General features: G+C 37.0%; 3 protein-coding genes across 9 annotated transcripts; 2 read left to right on the forward strand and 1 right to left on the reverse strand.

Moving 5' to 3' along the window:
- Positions 1 to 249: 249 nt before the first annotated feature.
- On the forward strand, positions 250 to 5,759 carry LOC111793569 (uncharacterized). 4 transcript variants are annotated; one of them, XM_023675513.2, is made up of 8 exons: positions 250 to 409; positions 1,666 to 3,256; positions 3,344 to 3,425; positions 3,589 to 3,655; positions 4,098 to 4,283; positions 4,390 to 4,450; positions 5,103 to 5,261; positions 5,331 to 5,759. In XM_023675513.2, coding segments are annotated over exons 2-8 (1,884 nt in total). In that variant the 5' UTR covers positions 250 to 409; positions 1,666 to 1,929; the 3' UTR covers positions 5,333 to 5,759. The 4 variants fall into 4 exon arrangements, with proteins under 4 accessions (XP_023531281.2, XP_023531279.2, XP_086979654.1 ...); XM_023675511.2 differs by lacking the exon at positions 5,331 to 5,759 and having other exon boundaries at positions 5,103 to 5,289; XM_023675512.2 differs by lacking the exon at positions 5,331 to 5,759 and having other exon boundaries at positions 261 to 409; positions 1,712 to 3,256; positions 5,103 to 5,289.
- Positions 5,760 to 7,976: 2,217 nt separating this feature from the next.
- On the forward strand, positions 7,977 to 13,337 carry LOC111793570 (protein LONGIFOLIA 1). Of its 4 annotated transcripts, XM_023675516.2 has the most exons (7): positions 7,977 to 8,250; positions 8,595 to 8,672; positions 9,069 to 9,363; positions 10,023 to 10,072; positions 10,233 to 12,023; positions 12,100 to 12,262; positions 12,345 to 13,337. In XM_023675516.2, exons 3-7 carry the CDS (start codon positions 9,219 to 9,221, stop codon positions 13,091 to 13,093), a joined length of 2,898 nt encoding a protein of 965 aa, XP_023531284.1. In that variant the 5' UTR covers positions 7,977 to 8,250; positions 8,595 to 8,672; positions 9,069 to 9,218; the 3' UTR covers positions 13,094 to 13,337. The 4 variants fall into 4 exon arrangements, with proteins under 4 accessions (XP_023531284.1, XP_086979701.1, XP_086979702.1 ...); XM_087123575.1 differs by having other exon boundaries at positions 8,595 to 9,363; XM_087123576.1 differs by lacking the exon at positions 8,595 to 8,672.
- A 2,629-nt stretch (positions 13,338 to 15,966) lies between these two features.
- On the reverse strand, positions 15,967 to 17,324 carry LOC111793571 (transcription factor TCP5-like). Its single transcript, XM_023675517.2, has one exon. It carries the CDS (start codon positions 17,147 to 17,149, stop codon positions 16,211 to 16,213), a length of 939 nt encoding a protein of 312 aa, XP_023531285.1. The 5' UTR covers positions 17,150 to 17,324; the 3' UTR covers positions 15,967 to 16,210.
- Between the last annotated feature and the right edge of the window lie 3,926 nt (positions 17,325 to 21,250).

Here is a 21,250-nt window from a genome sequence, read left to right on the forward strand (position 1 = left end):
ATGATTCCCAATAATCGCTTTATATAAACTTTAAATATATATTTGAAATCTTGTGCGTTTTAATAAATAATAATTTAAAATAGATAATGTAATTATATTAAAAAAATTATATTTATATAATTTTTCTTTAATAGGTCTAAAACTACCAACTATGGATCTTTATCCAAGGAAAACGCTTCAGATCCGGCAAAGAATTCTAAAGGTTGCAACTTACGATGAAATAAGTCCCCAGGACTCTGAAGAAATTCTACGATGAAATAAGTCCCCAGGGCTGCCAGCGGGAGTTCAACTTCTACTTCTACATTCAAATCCTTTCGCCTCTTCCTCTTCCTCTTCCTCTCTTCTTCTGCAAGTTGATACGAAATTCTCTCTGATTCGTTCAGATCCTAACGACATTCGGAATCTTGAGGTTTCTTTTTCCTCTCTAACTTTCGTTTTCTCTTGATATTTTTCTTGCGTTAATTGTCGCTTTGTAGCACTTCGATTTGCGCGGTTCATTTCCTGCCTTTTCTGATATGGAAAATTGCCGTTTAGTGATTACTCATTGACCAATTGATAATTTAGTTGCCTTTTGGTGTTGATCTCTGCTTCCGAGTTCTGGAATTCTTCTCCCTGTTCTTGACATTTATTCTTGTCTTTGTCGTCTTGACCTACTTTACGATTTCGAGTGAGGATTGTAATTTTAGGATGCGAATTCTTGTAAATGTTTAACTTCGTTTGGTGTTGATGGTAGAATGGAGTCATGATTGTGCTTTTCAAGATTTAAGAATTTAATTATATTGATTTTGGAGGAAAACCTTTTGGTTTATTTAGTCTACTATTAGGAGCCAGGGTCTGGTAAACAATTGATAATAGTGTGAATGGGATATGTAAAGACCATATACTCAAGGACAGTGAGACGTGCAGAGTAATTTGCAATTAAGAATTTGAATTCATTACATCTGATGCACTTGGGTTTGCCTTAGTCGTGTAGGCAAATACTTTGAATTTTACAGTACCTGGATACCTACTAATAGTGTTCATTGGCGTTAAGATAATCAAATGTAAATTCTGTTTTAGATATTCAATTGTAAGTGGTTCTGTAATGGGTAAATTGGACAGTGCTAAGAAACTGAGATTATTATTATTATTTTGCTGTATATGTTGGATTCTCTCAGGACACACTTGAAATAGTAAGAGAAACTAGTTTTGAATTTTTTATTCTAGATTTCAGTGCTATTTCACCTCATAGCAGTAGTGATGAAAGAATTTTTTTTTTTTTGGAAAATTCATTTCTTCCATGTTTCCATCTGTTCTCTCTTCAAATTATATATGGGTTGATGTTAGTTGTGTGCTGGCTTTTCGTGATTAGATTCGTGGGCAGAGAAAACTTGAGTTCTGGTATTTAGGATGTTTTTTTTACACTAATGGAATGGTTTTCTTTTTATTACAAATGTATTTCATTGATTAAATGAAACAAAATAAGCTTGAAGCCCCACAAACCCAAAGGAGATGAAAAACATCCCTCTTGCGCATTTTGGAGAATCTGTAACTAGTGGATCCATTTTTATTCAATACGATTTTGTTCACGTATCGCATGTTTTGAAGTCTTCACTGTTTTCATCAGTACATGTAGAATTGTTTGAATTTTCAATTGAAAAGCTAGTGGACTTCTGTCTCATGCAGCTTATTTGGTCTCTTTCCTCTGTTTTGTTTGCTGCTGCTATTTAAGTTTACAAATTACAAGGAAGTAAAAGGACGGGATTCTGAAACAGCTTATACCATTTACCTTCACAACCTCACTAGTCTTAAGCTTTGAAGAAGAAAGATTGAGAAGTATTCAGGTTAATGAGGAAGATCCCTGACTGAGAATATTGAGGTTGCTAGGAGTATAAGATCCCTAAATTTATTTCATCTGCGGAGTTACATTACAGTAGATTAAAGCAGGTGATGGAAATGGCTGTTTGCGATGCAAAGGCTAGTTTGGAAAAGAAAAGGAAAAAAGGACATACAATGAGGGGTAACACTAATGACGGAGATTGTGGTCCTACTGAAGATAATGCTTCAACAGATAATAATGTTTCTCAAGAATCGCTGAACAAAATATGCTTAAATATGGAGCCAGGAATGGTGCAATCTCATTTAGAAGTAAATCTTACAGAGGAAAAGAATGAGAAGAAGCGTGTTGCTTTACAATGTGGAGAAGGTTCTGGAATATCTGTCTCGACCATATTGAACGTTGAGGTTCTTAAAGCAGAAAATGAGATGTCTACTTCCCTAATTGAAGACTTTTGTTCGGCCGATGGAAAGGAAAATTCTTTAGTTCCTGAGGATCCAGATGTGATAGGCACGAATATGGTCAAAAGAGATGATGAAAATACAGAGACTATAGATCATTCAATTCCTTCAAGCCATGTTGAAACACAAGGGATAATAAAAATAAAATGCCATAGTGAAAAGGAAAGGTCATTAGAGTCCCCTAAAAAAAGTTTGGAATCCAGTGCGGAGGGCGAAAAGAAAGTTTCTCTATTGACCCATACTCATGAAGCGGAAACAACTGGCCACCTTAAAACTTTTGCAAAAGAAGAGAACGGGATGTTGTTGGAAGAATCAATTGACTGCTCAATTAGTGAAGAAACAGAGTTGTCATCAAATACAAAGGAAAGCTCTATGGTAATTGCAGATGCTCATAAGTTCAAGGATTTTGAAAATACATCGATGACTAGAAAAGATGATGACAGCTTAGAGACTAAAGATCGTTTGGCTCAATCAAACAGTGATGATATCCATGGCCAAATGAAAAGAGAGAGAGAAAAAAGTCGGAGAAGGAGAAAGTTTGCAGATACCCTTGAAGGAAGTTTGAATTCTGATGCGGAAGACAATAAGAAAAATGCTACTTACAGCTGTTTAAATGAAGTGGGTGCAACTAGTTTGCATGAATATTCTTCCACCACTGAGCTAGTAACAAATGCTTTGGTGGAAGAAGTGTCCTTCAACAGCTCCCTGGGTGTACTCACATCAGATGTGAAGGAGAGAGGGGAAACCATAAATCAAAAGGTTCCTCGCTCATTGGCTTGTGATGCAACAAGTGATATCATCGGTGCTGTTCTAGAGAAAAACAGTTTATCACGGATATCAAATTCTTCAAATGAAAGAGATGCAACGGGTTTTCCAAAGAAAAAACTTCTAATACTTGATGTAAATGGACTTCTCGTAGATTTTGTTCCATATTTTCCAGATGGATACACTCCAGACATTGTAATATCATCTAAAGCAGGTGAAAGATTACACATACTATATGCAACCTTAGCGTTATTGAACATTAAACTCATTATTTACTTGATTATATTTTTCTTTTTTTCAGTGTTTAAAAGGCCCTTCTGTGATGACTTTCTACAGTTTTGTTTTGAGAGATTTGAAGTGGGGATATGGTCATCAAGAACCTGGTAGCCCAATCTAAAATTGGTCGTTGCTTGTTATTTCAACTAATATCAGTTTTATTTATGATTTCCAGTTGTCTTCGTTCTAGTGCATATGTTATTTTGGCATTAACTTCAAAATTTAAGCACTGACACTAGTCATGCCCTTATCTCGTGTTATGTTCTGCAGGAAGAACCTAAACACGTTAGTTAAGTTTATTATGAGAGATTCCAGACACAAGCTACTATTTTGCTGGGTAAGCCAAGTTATATCTCAACAACAATAGGAGTATGCATCACCTTGCTACTAAGAAATTGTGGGGTTGCATTTTACATGTTAATTTTGGTTATATTCTTTTTAACGATTTTTTCTAGTTTTGTTGCCTGTGATGTTGCATTATTAATGGTAGAATAAATATTTTTTTACTGGAAAAGTGGCATATATATAACCTGATTAATACTAAACTTTTGTTTATTTTGATCTTTGATATGAGAATTCAAGGTAACAAAAAAACATTAACTTTTAAGTTTGTGGTGCTTGGTGAATGAAAAACAAGAAACTTAGATTCTTAGATTCAAGTGATTTATGTAACTGGTTTTTTTTTTTTTTTTTTTTTTTTTTGCCACAAGTCAATTGTCTGGATTTTTCCCACCTACAAGTTTTATGCTTTCTATGACATGCTATGATGGTTGATGCAGGATCAATCGCACTGTACAACTACAAGGTTCACCACTATTGAGAACGATAGGAAGCCCCTTGTTCTGAAGGAACTGAAAAAAATATGGGAAAGTTTGGAACCGAATCTTCCATGGAAAAAGGGGGAGTATAATGCATCAAATACTTTGTTGTTGGATGATACCCCATACAAGGCCTTGCGCAATCCAGTTAGTTGAAAAACCTCTACTCTTTCTCATTTGAGGTTATGTACTCTTTAAATTGCTTTGAAGCTGATTTAGTATTTTCTTTGGCTGGTCTTATCATCATTTTCAGGCTAATACTGCAGTATTTCCCCCTACATATAGGTACAAGGACAGTGATGATACATCATTAGGTAAGAACTATGCCACATGCATAAAGAGCTGAAGTTTTAGGTGAACTGTTGTATACAGTTAAAGAATAGCGTTAGGTTTTTTTGTAATATAACGGTGAGTGTCTGGCATACTTGCATGCAACTTAATATTTACGACTTTTTGTTTCGTTTGTCTCTAAAATCATACAAACCTAAAGAAAGTCAAATCATTCTTTTCTTTCTTCCTTCCTTCTCTCTTTCCGTCTTTTTTTCTTATTGGTGGGGAAAATCCACTGGGGATGTTACAGAAAGCTCTTCCAACTACTGCAAGTTGTGGGGATAGAATAGTTACAAGTTCTTACACCAAGTGTCGAAAGAAATGCCTTAGCCTGAAAACACTCAACTATTTCTTCCGAGCCATTAGTCCATAATATTGTTCTTAACAAAAGATAGCCTTTTTTTTTTCTTTTGCTCCGGGAGCCCATCCAAAGTGAGTGAGGCTGGCTGCCTTGGAATTGCTTTATACTGATCCCGTAATGCTTCTTAGCCATCCCGGGTGGTCTTGGGCATGTATTGAAAATCCATTTACAGGCTTTGGAAATTCCATCTTTTGTTTCTGATTTAACCGCAGTTCTTTTTCATTATTACTGTCTTCTTTTTGCCAATGTCTTCGTTAACATTTAGTCTTCCACAGGACCTGGTGGTGATCTTCGCACATACTTGGAGGGTGTATCTACGGCAGAAGATGTTCAAAAATATGTTGAACTTAATCCATTTGGTCAAAAGCCCATTTCTGAATCTAGTCCATTTTGGAATTTCTACCGTACGGTTATAAATAGTGAGAGGGAAACATGTAGGTAATCATTGGCTCAAGTGTGAAGTAGGTTAATTCTCTTATGCTCTGGAGGCATTTCCGTTTCAGGATACCCACATGCTGATATGGTTAATTCTCGCAAGGACATGACCATATTTTTAAGACTGGTTCACATGGTTCTTTGCTATATAATAGTTGGATGAAGTGGCTTGCCTTTCAAGACTAGAAGCCTTTGTTCCCCTCTATATTTTCACTAGATTATATGCGTCTTCGTGGGAAATTTTGTAAACTAATTTGTTGATTTCACTAGACTATATGATATTTACTTGTAATTGTATTCAAGCATACAGAGTTTCTTTTTTTTTCTTGGGTTCCTGGGGTTGAGCAATCTAACTTTTCTACAGAGGGTTTTTAGATCAAATACAGCTAGAAATCTAGTTTACTCTATTAAGAGACTTTGCAATGTACTTTGACGCTTATGAAGATTAATTCTGCGCTCTGCAATGTTTGGATTCAAGAAAGCTATTTTGACTTTAATGTTATGCTTCCATCTCTTGTCTCTAACTTCCCTGATCAGGTTCTGAGTTCAGCCAACAGTAGGAATTTGATTTGTTCTGTTGATGTAGAAGTGACAGATTCTTGAATGTTCTAACTCATTGCAGGCTTTTGCATATGTTACCAACAAATATTAATTTCTGATGTCTGCCACAATTAGCTTCTGCTGCAGATTGATATTGACAGTTCTGGGGAAGTTCGTCGGATTCGACTCTCAAGCTGCAAAGGAGTGATCAATTCAAGGGAGCAGGTATGTTCCTGTCTTCTTGTTGGAAATATATGGTTTATGTGTCCACAGGCGCTTGAGTTGAGGCCCATTTTGACCCCCTTTCTCGTGGCTGGGTCCCAAATGACAGCTCGTGAAAGCCCCATGAGTGCTATTGATTGCCACACTTGGCGCGAGAGGAGGCTCATCCCAAGGCATCATTATGGAACTAGAAAATTTGAAAATCTTGGAAGTACCTCGCTATTAAATTACTACTCCTTTTGGGTAAGATTTTTCTTTTAGAAGAATAATTGCCTACCTGTGTTCATTTGAGTTTTTACTTTCTAATATGGTGTTTTGAGTGGCTAAAAGCTTGATTAGGATTCATTTGTCCTGTTCATGTGATAATATATCAAAAGAAACTCTTGCTGATCAGTTTCCAGGTATGTATTGTCCGTGTGCTACAATTGAGAGATTGTAGAATCATAATCATTTGGACTTATTATATAGTATTTGATTATGATTCTACAATGTATTTATGTAAATGACTACAGCCTTAATATGTCTATATGTCGCCAATTTATCTAATGATGACGTGTCAATGTGAAGTGACTTTTGAATGGCAGGACATAAAATGACAGACAAAAAGGTGAGGAAAATGTTTTGCAACGACTTTGATTGGTCACTTCAGCTTGTCGAATACAGTTTGAACATGCCACGCCTTACCTAGCCTCTCTTTTTTCAAGCATGCGTTTAATTGATTAGGTTATATGATAGAATGATTGGTTTTTGCTTTAGATCGGAAAACATTTTTGAGTAGTTAGTTACTTAAATCTAATAAATTTGAGTCATTTTGATTAGTTTGATTTTAAAAAAGAAACCGAACTATCCTTATAAGATGTGGTTCAGGAACGAACCAAGACGAAAGTTGGTGCGCATGTGCACATGAGTAGAGGGACTTAAGGATAGGATTGTTAAGAGATGTTCAAAAGAATTGAAAATTTCTACCTATACTAACGCAATGAATCTTATTTTTTTGGTGGTTCAATTATAGCAACTTCAAACTTGAGCTTGTTTTGTTGGGAGCTGAGTGATCTCTTGAAAAAAATTTGAGAAACCATGTGAGTGAAGATAAAGTATGCCGAAAGAATTTGTTGATATGTGGGATAGCCTTTATTCTTAAAAAAAGACGGTAAGTATCATGTAATGGTTCTAAAAATCAACCGAAAATCTTTATATAAAGTTGCAGCCAGCCTCGTGGCTTGTGCTTAATTTCGGCAAATGATCTCCTTTTTATTATTATTATTATTAACTTCATGGTGATTATATACATATAATTTAATGAGGGTTTTGAAATGTTGTGTTTGTTTGGTACGTAGATAGTTATAAATTATTAGGGCCTGCATGTGGAACATTTGCAGTGCGTAGCTTTCTATATTTTAATTCCACTAACATATTCTTTTCTCTTTATTTCATTACATCACCACTTTATATCATTAAAAACCTTCACATGTTTGTTTATAGCAAAGTTTTTGACAGCTAGATCCTTGTCTTTGCTATATTAACTTTTTTTTTTCTTTTTTAATTTTTCAAATAATTAACGATCCGCTAATATAAAAAATTATTCGGGTATTTTTTTGATTTGGGATTTATATTACCCATATAATTGTATATAGAAATTCTTTTATTTAAAATTTAATTGCATTTTTTTTCTTTATTAAAAAATAAATAATATACATAAATTTTACCATTTGAATACATAGTTATATTAATTACATTATAGAATATCAAATGAAAACAGTGGTTTGGGAGTGATTAGAAGAAACGTCTAAAAAATGATCGGTTTGCCATATACTATAAACTGGATTAAACTCAATTTCTCATACTTTCATTCATTGATTCAAAGAGATTAGATGCTTAAATATTTTTTTACAAATCGATCCATTAAAAATTTTAGAAATTAAGTCTTAGTCAACAAGTTAGAGCAGGAAATTAATGATATATATGGATGAAATGTAAATGGATTTAAAAGGGAGGTAAATTTTGGTGATGATAAAGTTGAGACCCACTTGAACAAAAAAATCCAGAAATTTTTTGTATCATATGCAAACACTTGGGTAGCAACCACATTGGATTGTGTGTAATTAACCACATGATCTGTTTTGTGAGAATAAACAAGGAAAGCAAAAGCTGTGATCTTCACTGTACTGTTGGGAGTACGTCCCAGAAACCCACAATCTGACGCCATTGAAGAACCTCGAGGGGAAGGTTAGAGGAATATTTCCTTCTTCTTCTTCTTCTTCTTCTTCTTCTTTATTCTTCTCCGTTTTTCAGTACAAAATGGGATCCGTTCTTCGCCCTTCTCTCTTCTCTGCGTTTTGACAAAATCACATGGACGTATAGACAATTTGAGACCCACCCACATACGCATTCCACATGGATGCTTCACATATGGCCGATTAGAATGGGCCTCATCTGACCCACATATTCTATTCTCTCTCTCTCTCCCCCTTCTTGCTATTGTTTTTATTTTGTTGACCATTCTTCTCAGATTGTTATACAAATCACCTTATGGTTTTATGTTTTTTGTTTTCTTTTATATAATCACTTAGATGCACATTCAATTCTGGGACATTTCTTCTTCTTGGATCATCAATGGAAAATTCCCATTTCACTTTTCACCATTTTAGGTAACGTGAGTTGCTGAATTCTTTGAATGTTCTGTATTTGCCTTCAAACTCTTGATGATTCTGGTTTCTGGGTCTCTCCTTTTGCGGCATCCCCTTGTTTATATTGTTTGATTTGGTTCTCTGGGGCTGAGGTTTTCTAATATTGAGAGTGTTCTTTGCCAAACCCAACTGGGAAATTCTGTGGGATCAAGATTTGCATTGAAGAACAGATTGGTGATCCGAGTGAAATAGTTATGTCGGTCTAATTTATGGTATAAACAAGGAAGTATTACAGCATTATCTGTTTTCATTTTGGGACTGGTAGGAGCCTAGATTGTGTTTAGACTTCCCATATTTAAGGTGGGGCAAGAAAAAAGAGAATGAAGTTAGATTCTTATTGTACTATGCAATGAACAGGACAGTGGCAGAAACTGATGTGTTGATTAATACTCTTTCATCATATTGAGGCTCATAATTCTTTGAATGGTGGATCATATGGCATGATCCTTTGGTCTAAGAAGATCAATCTTGGAGGGCTCAGGGAACACTTTTATTGTTTGAGAACATATGGCTGCAAAACTTCTACATTCCTTGACAGATGACAATCCTGATTTGCGCAAGCAAATAGGCTGTATGACTGGTATTCTCCATCTGTTTGATCGTCACAATGCGATCGCCACGAAGCAAATTAGTCACAAGAGGCTCCCACCTGGTAATATATCTCGTCTTCGATTGCTTCATGTCGTTGTTGTTTTGTATTTTCTGACTAACCTTGTGAGATCCCACATCAGTTGGAGAGGGAAACGAAACATTCTTTATAATAGTGTGGAAACCTTTTTAAAAACCTTGAGGGAAAGCCCAAAAGGGAAAACTCAAAGAGGACAATATCTACTAGCGGTGGGCTTGGGGTTGTTATAGATGGTATCAGAGCCAGATACCGGGCGGTGTGCTAACGATGAACGCTGGGCTCTGAAGGGGGTGGATTGTGAGATCCCACCTCAATTGGGGAGGGAAACGAAGCATTCTTTATGAGTGTGGAAACCTCTCCCTAGCAGACACGTTTTAAAACCCTTGAGAGGAAGCTCGAAAGGGAAAGGATCCTTGGTTTTTCACCGTCCTAATTGATCTCGAAGGAAGAGGGTAAAGTTTTATGCATCTGAATGTCTGCCTGCAAAACTTTTGTATATATCTTGAAGAACATAAACAAGATATTAAAAAAAATGCTTCAATTCTTCATTTTCTGCTTATGTCTTTGCTGGTTATTGTGTATTGAACTATGTGATAGCTGTTGTTTTCAATGCATTTCCATTCATGGTGTTCTTAGCAGTAGGCCATTAGAATACGCTCAATATCTAATCTTGTCTTGTACAGGCCATTCTGGTGACACGGTTAGCACTGTACATCACCATGAGAAAGCCACTGTAAGCCCCTAATATTCTTATGCCAACTTTTCTTTTGATTTCAAACATCATCTCACTCTCGACTTATTTATTCGAATCCCGTCTCGATCCTAATAGTAAAACTAGTTATATTCCACGCCTGTTTGTGTAAGTGATAAGATTTGAAGTTCTTTCATTACAGGAGTCGAGCCTGAATGAGAACACGAACGACAAACAAAGCGTGGCTACTGAATCATCCGGAGACTCTCTCTCGTCCTGTTCATCATCTTTGTCGTCTCTGGTGTGCAACAAAACTGCAGAACTAGAAGCCAGGATCAATGTTCTTGAAAGTCCCTCTAGCTGTTCAGAGAGGCAACCATTCAATATCAAACATGTAGTGAAAGACTCTATACATAGAGAAGTAAGAACATCGTTCATTAAAATAACCGACGTGGACGACTTTGATCACGGTCCAAGACACCCTCCTATGTTCAAATGTGCAGAGATTTCTTCGAGAGTTGCAAGAAACCGAAAACAAGAAATTCAGATCGATATGGAGGAGTCTTTTAGAGTTCTTGCTAAGCTAAAAGATGCATCCAGGAACTTTAATGAAGCTACTACAGGATGTCCAAGATCATCTTATGAGAATGAAGCTAAACGTGGAAAGAGTTTAATTTCCCGGGATTCTCCGCGACTTTCTTATGACGGTAGAGACCGAAGTCGATTCTCCTTTGAATCAAGAAGCCTCAAGTCCAGTCCTAAACTGAAAGAGCTCCCTAGACTCTCATTGGACAGCAGAACAACTGTCTGTAGGAATGTTCCAAATAGTAGCTGCTCTACTGACAAAGCCCCTGAGCTGCATCAGAAGCGGCTGCCGAGTGTTGTAGCAAAATTGATGGGTATTGAAACGTTGCCAGATTCATTATTGGCTACAGATACCCAATGTGGTGGTGAATCTTTTGCAAAACCATTAGAATCTAGAGATCTGAAAAGCTCACCACGGCAGACAAAAAATCTTGATCTGATTAAGAAACCTATTCCAAATTCAAGGCACCCTATTGAAACTGCACCTTGGAGGAAGCTAGCTGGAGCTCAAGTTCCTAAAAGCACAGCATTTAGGCCTGGTCCAGAACCAAGCTCCTCGGCTTACGGTGAGGTCGAGACGAGACTGAAAGATCTTGAACTTCAACAGTCCAGTAAGGATCTTAGAGCACTTAAAAAGATACTAGAAGCTATTCAAACTCGAGCACTATCCGAAATTGGGATGGAAGAACAAGGTTCAGTATTTGGAATTCAAAGGAACCAAGAACCAAGTTCTTCTAGTTCTAATCAAAAGACTAGATTGATAAGCCAACGAAACAGACGGAGCAATGTAGCTGAATCTCCAATTATCATCATCAGACCTGCTAAATCTGTTGATAAATCAGTTATATCAACCTCAATGATTCCAATGGATCGCTTTCCCGTGCTCCATAAGCTCCGAAACGAAGGATTTCAGGATAGTAAAAAAGGATCTAGCAATAGCCAAACCCGAGCACGCTTTCTTAAGAACACTCAAAAGGACCTTGCTGTCGTTACCTCTGAGAAGAAGCCGATTTCGAGACATATAAGATCACCTCAAACTTCTTCAAAACCGCAAGTAGTACTTAAAGAAAGCACCTCGACCACGAGCTTGATAAAAAGTTCAGATTCTGTTAGTCCAAGACTGAGACTGAGGAAGGTCGAGGTGGAGAAACGATCCCATCCACCTAAATCCGACGCAAACAAACCGAAAAGGAAAACGAAGGAGACAAAGTCTTCCAATATAAGACAATGTGATGAACAATCAAGTGAGATGAGCAATGAATCAAGATCTTTAAGTTGCCAAAGTGATGACATGACTTCAAAGATGGATATTGAGGTCCATAGCAGCATACAATCAACCAAGACCGACGTCGACCAGAGGCAAGCGATGGAGGCTGCTGAATTATTGACAACCAGCTCAGTTAAAAAGGTTTTCTTCTTTTGTTTATGTTCTTTTCATTCATCGTTTAGTTGCATACCACTTACTAATGTTTTTGCTTGCTCAGTTATCAATGATGGCAGTCGGTGAAGACGGGTCGACAATAGAACAAGATACACTAGCAGTAGAGCATCCCAGCCCTGTCTCTGTCCTTGATGGCTCATTATATAGAGATGATGAACCATCTCCTGTGAAAAAAATCACAACCATCCTTGATGCCTCTCTGAAAGGTAAAGATTCAGAACTTTTTGTTGATCCAAATATCAGAAATCATGGCAGCTGATCTTTACTTTATAACTTGGTATCTCTTAGGTGATGATTGTCTAGATTCTAATGAGAGGCGTAGCGAAGATCAATGCAACCTTTCAGACGACATCTTTGTTAATCGTTCGGTTTTAAATCGTAACGTGGAGATTGACAATATGAAATTTGAAAATATTGATGATCTGATTCAAAAGCTTAGACACTTGAACTCGCATCACGATGAAGCAGAAAAAGACTATATTGCATTGTTGTGTGAGAATACCAACCCGGATCACCGATACATTTCCGAGATACTGTTAGCTTCCGGCCTTCTACTCCAAGATCTTGGCTCGGACCTGACCACGTTTCAGCTTCATCCTTCTGGTAATCCGATCAACCCAGAGTTATTTTACGTTTTGGAGAAAACGAAGGCCGGTAGTTCGCCTGCTATATCTTCCAATTCCAATAGGGAGCGCAAGCTCATATTTGATGCTGTAAATGAGATACTTATTGAGAATTTAGCTGTCATTGATGGTGGTGCTCCTGAGCCATGGTTGAAACCAACAAAGATTGCAAAAGAAGCTCTAAGTGGACAAATGATTTTGAAGCAATTGTGTAATGAAATAGAACAGTTACAATCCAAGAAGTTCGAATGCAACTTCGACGAAGAGAAGAATGACTCGAAAAACATTCTGCAAGACGATGTGATGCGCCAGCCGAGGCGTTGGACAGATTTTCGTGGTGATATCTATGACGTCGTGTTGGATGTCGAGCGCTTGATATTCAAAGACTTGGTTAATGAGATTGTTATTCAGTGAGGTACAACTTTGGAAGATAAAGCTATAAGGTATGCATTAGCTAGTTTGCTTGCATTCCCTCTGGTTTTTCCTTCATATATTTGCTTTCATAGAGTGACCACATGAACTTGTGCTCTTGCTTCCTCCTATTTTTTGGTGTCAAGCTCAATAATTTGTGCTTATTAGCAGTTCTGAGCTGGTTGGTAGTTGTGTAATACTTGACTACAAGAATCAAAATCAATGAAAATATTTTGTTCTTACTTCATTCTTCTCGTTGTAGCTCTACGAAACTTTAGCCCGAAACTCGAACATTCCTCGGCATATTTAGTAAGAAAAAAGTAGAGGAGAAACGAGATTGTGTTCTACGTGTAATGGGAGATTCAAAACTCGAACATTCCTCGTACTGCTTTGTTATATCCTGTTCATCTTGGTACAGTGTATATGACTTGATCAGTTTAACTAGATGAGTTATTATACTGTGTTTTTAGTGTTTGTACAAATAAAGTTATGCAACTAGGAGATATTGTTTGCTTTGGCCCGTTACGTATAGCCGTCGACCTCACGATTTTTAAAAAAGCGTCTATTAGGGAGAGGTTTCCACACTCTTTGTTTGATCTCACATTCCACCCCCTTGGAGGCCAGTGTCCTGGATGGCACACCGAGCCTTATAAGGAATGTTTTGACCGATGTGGGATCTCACAATCCACTCCCTTGGAGGCCAGTGTCCTCACTAGCACACCGTTCAGTGTCTAGCTCTGATATCATTTGTAACAACCCAAGCCCACTGCTGGCAGATATTGTCCACTTTAGCCTGCTACATATCATTGTCGGTCTCGCGGTTTTAAAACAAGTCTGTTAGAAGAAGGTTTTCACAACAAGTCTGTTAGAAGAAGGTTTCCACGACGCGGTTTTAAAACAAGTCTGTTAGAAGAAGGTTTTCACAACAAGTCTGTTAGAAGAAGGTTTCCACGACAAGAAGGTTTCCACAACAAGTCTGTTAGAAGAAGGTTTCCACAACAAGTCTGTTAGAAGAAGGTTTCCACAACAAGTCTGTTAGAAGAAGGTTTCCACAACAAGTCTGTTAGAAGAAGGTTTCCACAACAAGTCTGTTAGAAGAAGGTTTCCACAACAAGTCTGTTAGAAGAAGGTTTCCACAACAAGTCTGTTAGAAGAAGGTTTCCACAACAAGTCTGTTAGAAGAAGGTTTCCACAACAAGTCTGTTAGAAGAAGGTTTCCACAACAAGTCTGTTAGAAGAAGGTTTCCACAACAAGTCTGTTAGAAGAAGGTTTCCACAACAAGTCTGTTAGAAGAAGGTTTCCACAACAAGTCTGTTAGAAGAAGATTTCCACAACAAGTCTGTTAGAAGAAGGTTTCCACAACAAGTCTGTTAGAAGAAGATTTCCACAACAAGTCTGTTAGAAGAAGGTTTCCACAACAAGTCTGTTAGAAGAAGGTTTCCACAACAAGTCTGTTAGAAGAAGGTTTCCACACCCTTTGTGGGATCTCACAATCCACCCCTTGGGGGACCAGTGTCCTAGATGGCACATTGAGCGAAGAAGGTTTCCACAACAAGTCTGTTAGAAGAAGGTTTCCACACCCTTTGTGGGATCTCACAATCCACCCCTTGGGGGACCAGTGTCCTAGATGGCACACTGAGCCTTATAAGGAATGTTTAGACCGATATGGAATCTCACAATACACTTCCTTGGAGGCCAGTGTCCTCGCTAGCACATCATTCCGTGTCTAGCTCTGATATCATTTGTAACGGCCCAAGCCCACTACTAGCCAATATTGTCCACTTTGGCCCGCTACATATCGCCGTCAATCTCACGATTTTAAAACGAGCCTGTTAGGATGAGGTTTCCATACCCCAACAAAGAATAATGCTTCGTTCTCTTATCCCACCGAGCGTGGCATAAATTACAAGAAATGTAATAAAAAGGCAACAAACACACATAAACCATAATTTTACCCACCTCTCTTTTTCTTTCTAGAAAGAGGACCACAAATTAAAGGATTTTTCTTCTTCTTTTTTTCTTTTTAAAGAAAAAAAATGATGAAGGGACAGTGACAGTGTCGAGTGGGTTTGTCCAATGCAGAACACAACAACTGGGTTTTTAGGATCAATATGTTTTCCCACTGTTTTGTTGGATGATCTTGTCACCAATGCTTCTGCTTCAGAGACACACCCATCTCTCCAATCTCTCTCCTCTTTCATTCTCTCTCTAAAATTACCCCCTCTTTTTTACCATTTTTCTTGTCTACCTTCAGAATGTTCTTCCTTTGCCTTTATTCTTACAAGTTATCCAAATAGAACATGACTAATGCCAAAGAAACATCAGCTGAAAACTACTTTTTTTTTTTTTTTTTTTTTATGTTTTCAAAGTGTTACAGTGTTCAAAGGTTTGTTCTTTTTCTGGTCCTTTGTCTCCTTATCTGTTCGGTCTCTACAAGGTTTTGTCAGTGTGTCACATATGAACGAGAGTAATCTTAAAGACATGAAACTAAGGTTAAGAAATGCACCATTTTTTTTGGTTGCTCAGTCATAAGAACTCTAAATTTAAGCATACTTAGAACAATCATATATCAGCTCAAGCTCATTGTTAGTAGATATTGTTCGTTTTAGCCTATTACATATCGCCATCAGTCTCATGGTTTTAAAATGCGTCTACTAGGGAGACGTTCCCATACCCTTAAAAGAAATGTTTCGTTCCCCTTTCCAATGTTGGAAGTTCTCCCGTAAATTTTTGTAGGAAGCATATGAGTTAAAACAAACCATCCTAAAAGGATCTGTGTTGGTTTATGAAGATCGTTTTTACTCTTAGAAGTCGTTCAATAACACAGTCATGGAGTAGAGAATGCAAGAGAATCTCGAGATCATTAATTGTTGAATTAAAAATAGAATTTCAAACAATTTATATATCAGACAAGCTTCTTCAATGAACAAACCATGATACCCATTATTATATCTAATGCTCCAACATTTATATATCAAAAGCTATCAAATTAACTGCAAAGAGTATAGCTATGAATATGTATACTTACAAACCTTTCCAAACCAACAACACTTTTCTAATCACGCCCTTCAAGAGAGTTTGCTCCGTCTCTATCGGCCACGGCCATGGCCACGACCACTCTATGAGCTACCAGACGCCGCCCCGTCTTTACCGGAGCCGCCGTCGTTGTTGTTATCAGCATGAAGAAGCTGCTTGAGATTGAAGTTTGGAGGAAAGGGTTTCAAGTTTTGTGAGGCAAAAGGGTGGAGAGATGATGGTATGAAGGGATTGGACAAAGTATGAGAATTTGAGCTCAAGAAATGGATGTGGCTTTCAAATGGGTTTGTGATGTATGAAGCATATGGAGTGAAAACAAGTGAAGAACATGAAGATGAACTTGTTTGAGCCTCAATTTGTGATGGAAAAACCCCACTAGAATGTTGATGATCATGATCATGATCACAAGTGTTGTAATTGTAAGCATTACAATTGTTCATCATAATTTGCTCATTATAATCTTCTTCAACTTCTTGATCATTACCTCCATCAATCCACTTCCCTTTCGACTTCGATTTCTCGATCATCGTCGTTTGATTCACGACGTCTCTGATATGCATCGTCGAAGAATCCTTCATGTCAAAGGCGAACGGAGGAGGAGGAGGAGGAGGGAGAGTACTAGAATTATGATGATATTGAGGGAAGAGCATATGTTGGTGAAACGGAGACAACCCGGTCGGGATCTGGAGCGGCGGAAGCTTGTCGATATCAAGTTTCGTGACGTCGAGTAGCCAATCTATGACCTTGCTAGGCTGCCCAAGTTTAAGCTTGTCTTGAAGATCATAGAGTTGAATTGCTGTTGGAACTGAAAGCCTTATCCTTCTATCTCTCAAACCCCTAATGGTACAAACTTTGCTATGCCTATCTTTGCCTCCAAATGAACGAGAAACCCTCACAATTCTTGGATTTCTAAACCCTGACCACTGCCTTGACCTCGTTGATCCCTTAGCCATATCATATTTTTCATCACTGATTCCTTCTTCTTTGCCTCCAAAACCCTTTTCTTTTGAGCTTCTCAACATCTTTTTACGAGCTCATCTTCGTCAGATCCATTCAAAACGTTCAAGAAACAAGAACAAGAACAAGAACAAGAACGAATTATTGCAAGAAACGGCCGAGTTTTAGAGCCGAAAACTCCATTTTTTGCAAGGAATCAAAACTTTTTAACTCAAGAATGACATTATAATGGGTAAAGAAAAGAAGATGCCAAGAATTTATGTAACCCCAGATAGAAAAAGGAAAAGGTAAGGTGTGTTCTTGACCACTTGGCGTTGCGTTATTCGTCCACGTGGCACTCGTTTGAACTAAGATGATGTCAGCAGGGCTGCTAGTTAATCCACCTCTATGTTTTACAACTTGATTCATTAATTATGTTCATTAGGGTATAAATGTTATACATAAGATTTTTGATGTGGAGATATCCAAACCAAGGAAGAAAGTGAAAGGCTAAACCTTTTTCAGCATTTACAAACAGCTTTATTGGTTTGTTTACTACACATCATGAGCTGTTGAACAATGCATGCCCTAGCTACGCTACATGTATTACAAAGAAACGACACTATCAAAAACCCTAATTTATTGTTCTTAACTTTTAGTATGCAAAAATCTTCTTTTGTTTTGTAATTATTTCTCTCAAGATTTGGTTTTCTGTTCTTATTTAATATGGGGTTGGTTTGGAATTCTCTTTTCAATTCTAGATAGGGGTTGTTAACTCGAGAACGCTAATTTAGGTCTTATTTGATAACAATTGTCCTCTTTGGACTTTAAACGCGTCTGTTAAGGACAGATTTTTACACCCTTATGAGTAATGTTTCGTTCCCTTCTCCAACTGATGTGGGATCAGGGGTGCCCAGAATCCTCGCTGGCACACCGCCCGATATCTGGGTTTGATACCATTTGTAACAGCCCAAGCCCACTGTGTGGATATTGTCCTCTTTGGACTTTAAACGCGTCTGTTAATGAGAGATTTCTACACCCTTATGAGTAATGTTTCGTTCCCTTCTCCAACTGATGTGGGATCAGGATCAGGGGTGCCCAGAATCCTCGCTGGCACACCGCCCGATATCTGGGTTTGATACCATTTGTAACAGCCCAAGCCCACCGTGTGGATATTGTCCTCTTTGAACTTTTCCTCGAGGTTTTGAAACGTGTTTACTAGGGAGAGGGTTTCATACCTTTATAAGCAATGTTTCGTTCCCCTCTCCAACCGAAGTGGGATCGGGGTGCCCAGAATCCTCGTTGGCACACCGCCCGATTTCTGGGTTTGATACCATTTGTAACAGCCCAAGCCCACCATGTGGATATTGTCCTCTTCGAACTTTCCTTCGAGGTTTTGAAACGTGTCTGCTAGGGAGAGGTTTCCATACCCTTATAAGCAATGTTTCGCTCCCATCTCCAACCGATGTGGGATTTCACACAAGGATACTTTCGAATCCTCAACCAAATTTTAAAATTACCTATTCAGCTCGATGGTACTAAAAAATCAATTTGAGCTTAACCCAATTGGTCAATACATCATATACTCAATCTAAACGTCAGATATTCAAATTTTCACTCTCGTTAAAAGAATTTAGCTAACTAAAAGCAAAATCGTTACCTAACAGCCCACAAAGACTATCGATAGGGTTTCGGGATCACATAAAACTACTTACTTTAAGCAATAATACAAAATCCAACTAAAAGTTGGTGCATAATTAGGATTTGGGGGAAAAGGGAATAACTCATAGAGTCAAGAAATTAGGGTTTGTGGTGTGTAAGGCATTTACAAAGTTGGGTTATTAGAAGATGAAAGCTATAGCAACTCTCCAACTTAGTAGATGAGGGACCAATATAGGTTCTTTTAATTTAAAGGCATCCAACTCAATGCCAATAAGGACCACAGGCATGCACTAGAGAGACATAGTGGCAGTAAGATAGTTGAATTTTGTATTTATTATCTAACTTTCAATTTTTATTTCATATCTTCAATTTTACGTCACTATTACAATACGCATATTCAAACCGACATGTGACCTTTTACGAGAGATAGAGTCGGGTTATATTATAACCACTAAATTATACTCATATTGACGTTTTTTAGCTCGGCAACACGTGGAGGTCGAGCATACCGTGCCTAAAATTGACTTATCAATGCCTCTCGGTTATATCAATGATAGTAACATTTAATAGTAACAAAATGGACAAAATGTGAAAGTCGTTTGTAGACTTAACAATCATGCACAAGTCATTAGTTGTTGTTATAAACTATTAGACATTGGAAGGTGGCATATTTTTCTTGTCACTTACAAATTTTTCATTAATGTCTAAAATGAGAGTCGATTTCATTCAACGTTTCGATTAATACGTTAAACCAAACTAGATTTTATCGGTTAAGTCGTTACAACAACGAGTTTGGGCAACAAACCCTAAAAGCTTAGCCCACCATGACTATGGAGCTAAAAAAAAAGGAAAAGAACATAAACATCTTATCATCACTGCAAAAGTTCATAAAGAACATTGCAAAATGGGGAGCCATGAAAGAAAGAGAAAACCTTAAACCCTCCAAATTATCATCTTTCCTATGGCTTTTTAGAGAGAGAAATTTAAGAGAGAGAGAGAGAGGTGACTTTTCTTGAGTATTATTAATAGTTACTGTAGCTGCTGCACTGCAACAATTGGAAGAGACAGTCAAAAAAGCTGACCCCAACTTTATATCTCCATCTTCACTGCACTGTAAAAATGAATTTTTTAATTTAATTTTTTGGAAAAAAAAAATAGTTTATTTATTAATTTTTTATTATTATTATTTCAAAAAAATAATAAATTTTAAAAATATATTAAAATTAAACCTATAAATACCCATTAATTTTTTTCCCCCAATTTATAAATAAAAATTGAAAGTTTATTAAATATAATTAGGAAATTAAGAAGAATGGTCCTTTGTGGGTAAATACTGAGCTGACAGGGCAGTCCTAATTGGTAGGGTATTGAAAATGGTAAGAAAAAGGTTGAAACTTTGAAAACCCCATATGATTAGTTTTATTGGGTTTAGGGTTCTAAATTGGTACAGTTTAAGACTCTGAGTTTAAGACTCTGAGTTTAAGGCTTCTCTGCTTTTTTACTGCCCAAAAAACACTTCTTTTGTGTTTCACAGATGATATCGACACTAAATTCCTCGTTTCAAGATATAACCCTAAAAAATAATTATAGTTTCGTTCCATAATTCATGTTTGATGGATCTTTTGAGCTCGTTGTTTGATGGATATTATCAGCATCTGCGTTTATTTATGACATGAAACAACTCAAGCAATGGGTCTAGTTTAGTAGTTGCACACAAGTATTTTTTTGTGGGTTTTGAATAACTTCTAAAAAACTCGAGCCATGGGTCTAGTTTGGTAGCTGCGCACAAGTATTTTTAGTGGATTCACAAGTATGGTCTGTTTTGACTTGTTATATAACGTCATCAGCCTCACGGTTTTAAAACACTTCTATGGAGAGGTTTTCACATCTTTGTAACATATTTATAGGAATGTTTCGTTTCCCACTTCAACCGATATATGATCTCACACAAATCAATTTTTTTATAAATACATTTGAAAAAAATTAATAGTTTAAAGAAGGTTTAGTATACTTTTTCCAAATAATAATTTTGTAATTTATCATATAAAATATGATATGATGAAATAATATACATTTTGTTTTCATATATCAAACAATATTAAATTTGTACATAAAAACTATAGAATTGGGTTTTAATTTTATTTTAGGGATGGGATTCTTGATTGGATAAACGATTCCTTGATGATTGGCGGCAGAAAAAAAGATAGATGTCAGAAATCTCTGGAATGGCATTTAAAGTGAATTATCAATTATTGATACTCTCCAAAATCCAAACAATATTTTATTCATTTATGACAATAATTAACCATTAAAGAACTGACCATCTCAAAATAATATAATAAAATATAAATAAAATGTTAAAATTTTAATACAAGTTATTTGCTTCGGTTTCTTCTGGGCAGATCAGAGTCCCAATGGCATGGCAGTGGAATCACTTCCATGGAAGAGATTAGGTTAGCCTCATCAATCTTCTTTTCTACTAATGTACTTGGGTCGGAACATATCTGTCTAAATAATTTATTTAT

The sequence above is a fragment of the Cucurbita pepo genome, chromosome 4 (assembly GCF_057944985.1).
Source record: "Cucurbita pepo subsp. pepo isolate OVF chromosome 4, ASM5794498v1, whole genome shotgun sequence".
In the NCBI taxonomy this organism is placed as follows: Eukaryota; Viridiplantae; Streptophyta; class Magnoliopsida; order Cucurbitales; family Cucurbitaceae; genus Cucurbita; species Cucurbita pepo.

What these genes read in the sequence shown, in the direction of transcription:
- LOC111793569 (XM_023675511.2), top strand. Translation starts at nt 1,930, where the DNA reads ATGGAAATGGCTGTTTGCGATGCAAAGGCTAGTTTGGAAAAGAAAAGG. An exon ending in TGTAATATCATCTAAAGCAG is followed by an intron (nt 3,257 to 3,343) that starts GTGAAAGATTAC and finishes TCTTTTTTTCAG; the next exon opens with TGTTTAAAAGGCCCTTCTGT. An exon ending in ACAAGGCCTTGCGCAATCCA is followed by an intron (nt 4,284 to 4,389) that starts GTTAGTTGAAAA and finishes CATCATTTTCAG; the next exon opens with GCTAATACTGCAGTATTTCC.
- LOC111793570 (XM_087123575.1), top strand. Translation starts at nt 9,219, where the DNA reads ATGGCTGCAAAACTTCTACATTCCTTGACAGATGACAATCCTGATTTG. An exon ending in CAACCAGCTCAGTTAAAAAG is followed by an intron (nt 12,024 to 12,099) that starts GTTTTCTTCTTT and finishes TTGCTTGCTCAG; the next exon opens with TTATCAATGATGGCAGTCGG. An exon ending in CCTTGATGCCTCTCTGAAAG is followed by an intron (nt 12,263 to 12,344) that starts GTAAAGATTCAG and finishes GGTATCTCTTAG; the next exon opens with GTGATGATTGTCTAGATTCT.
- LOC111793571 (XM_023675517.2), bottom strand. Translation starts at nt 17,149, where the DNA reads ATGTTGAGAAGCTCAAAAGAAAAGGGTTTTGGAGGCAAAGAAGAAGGA.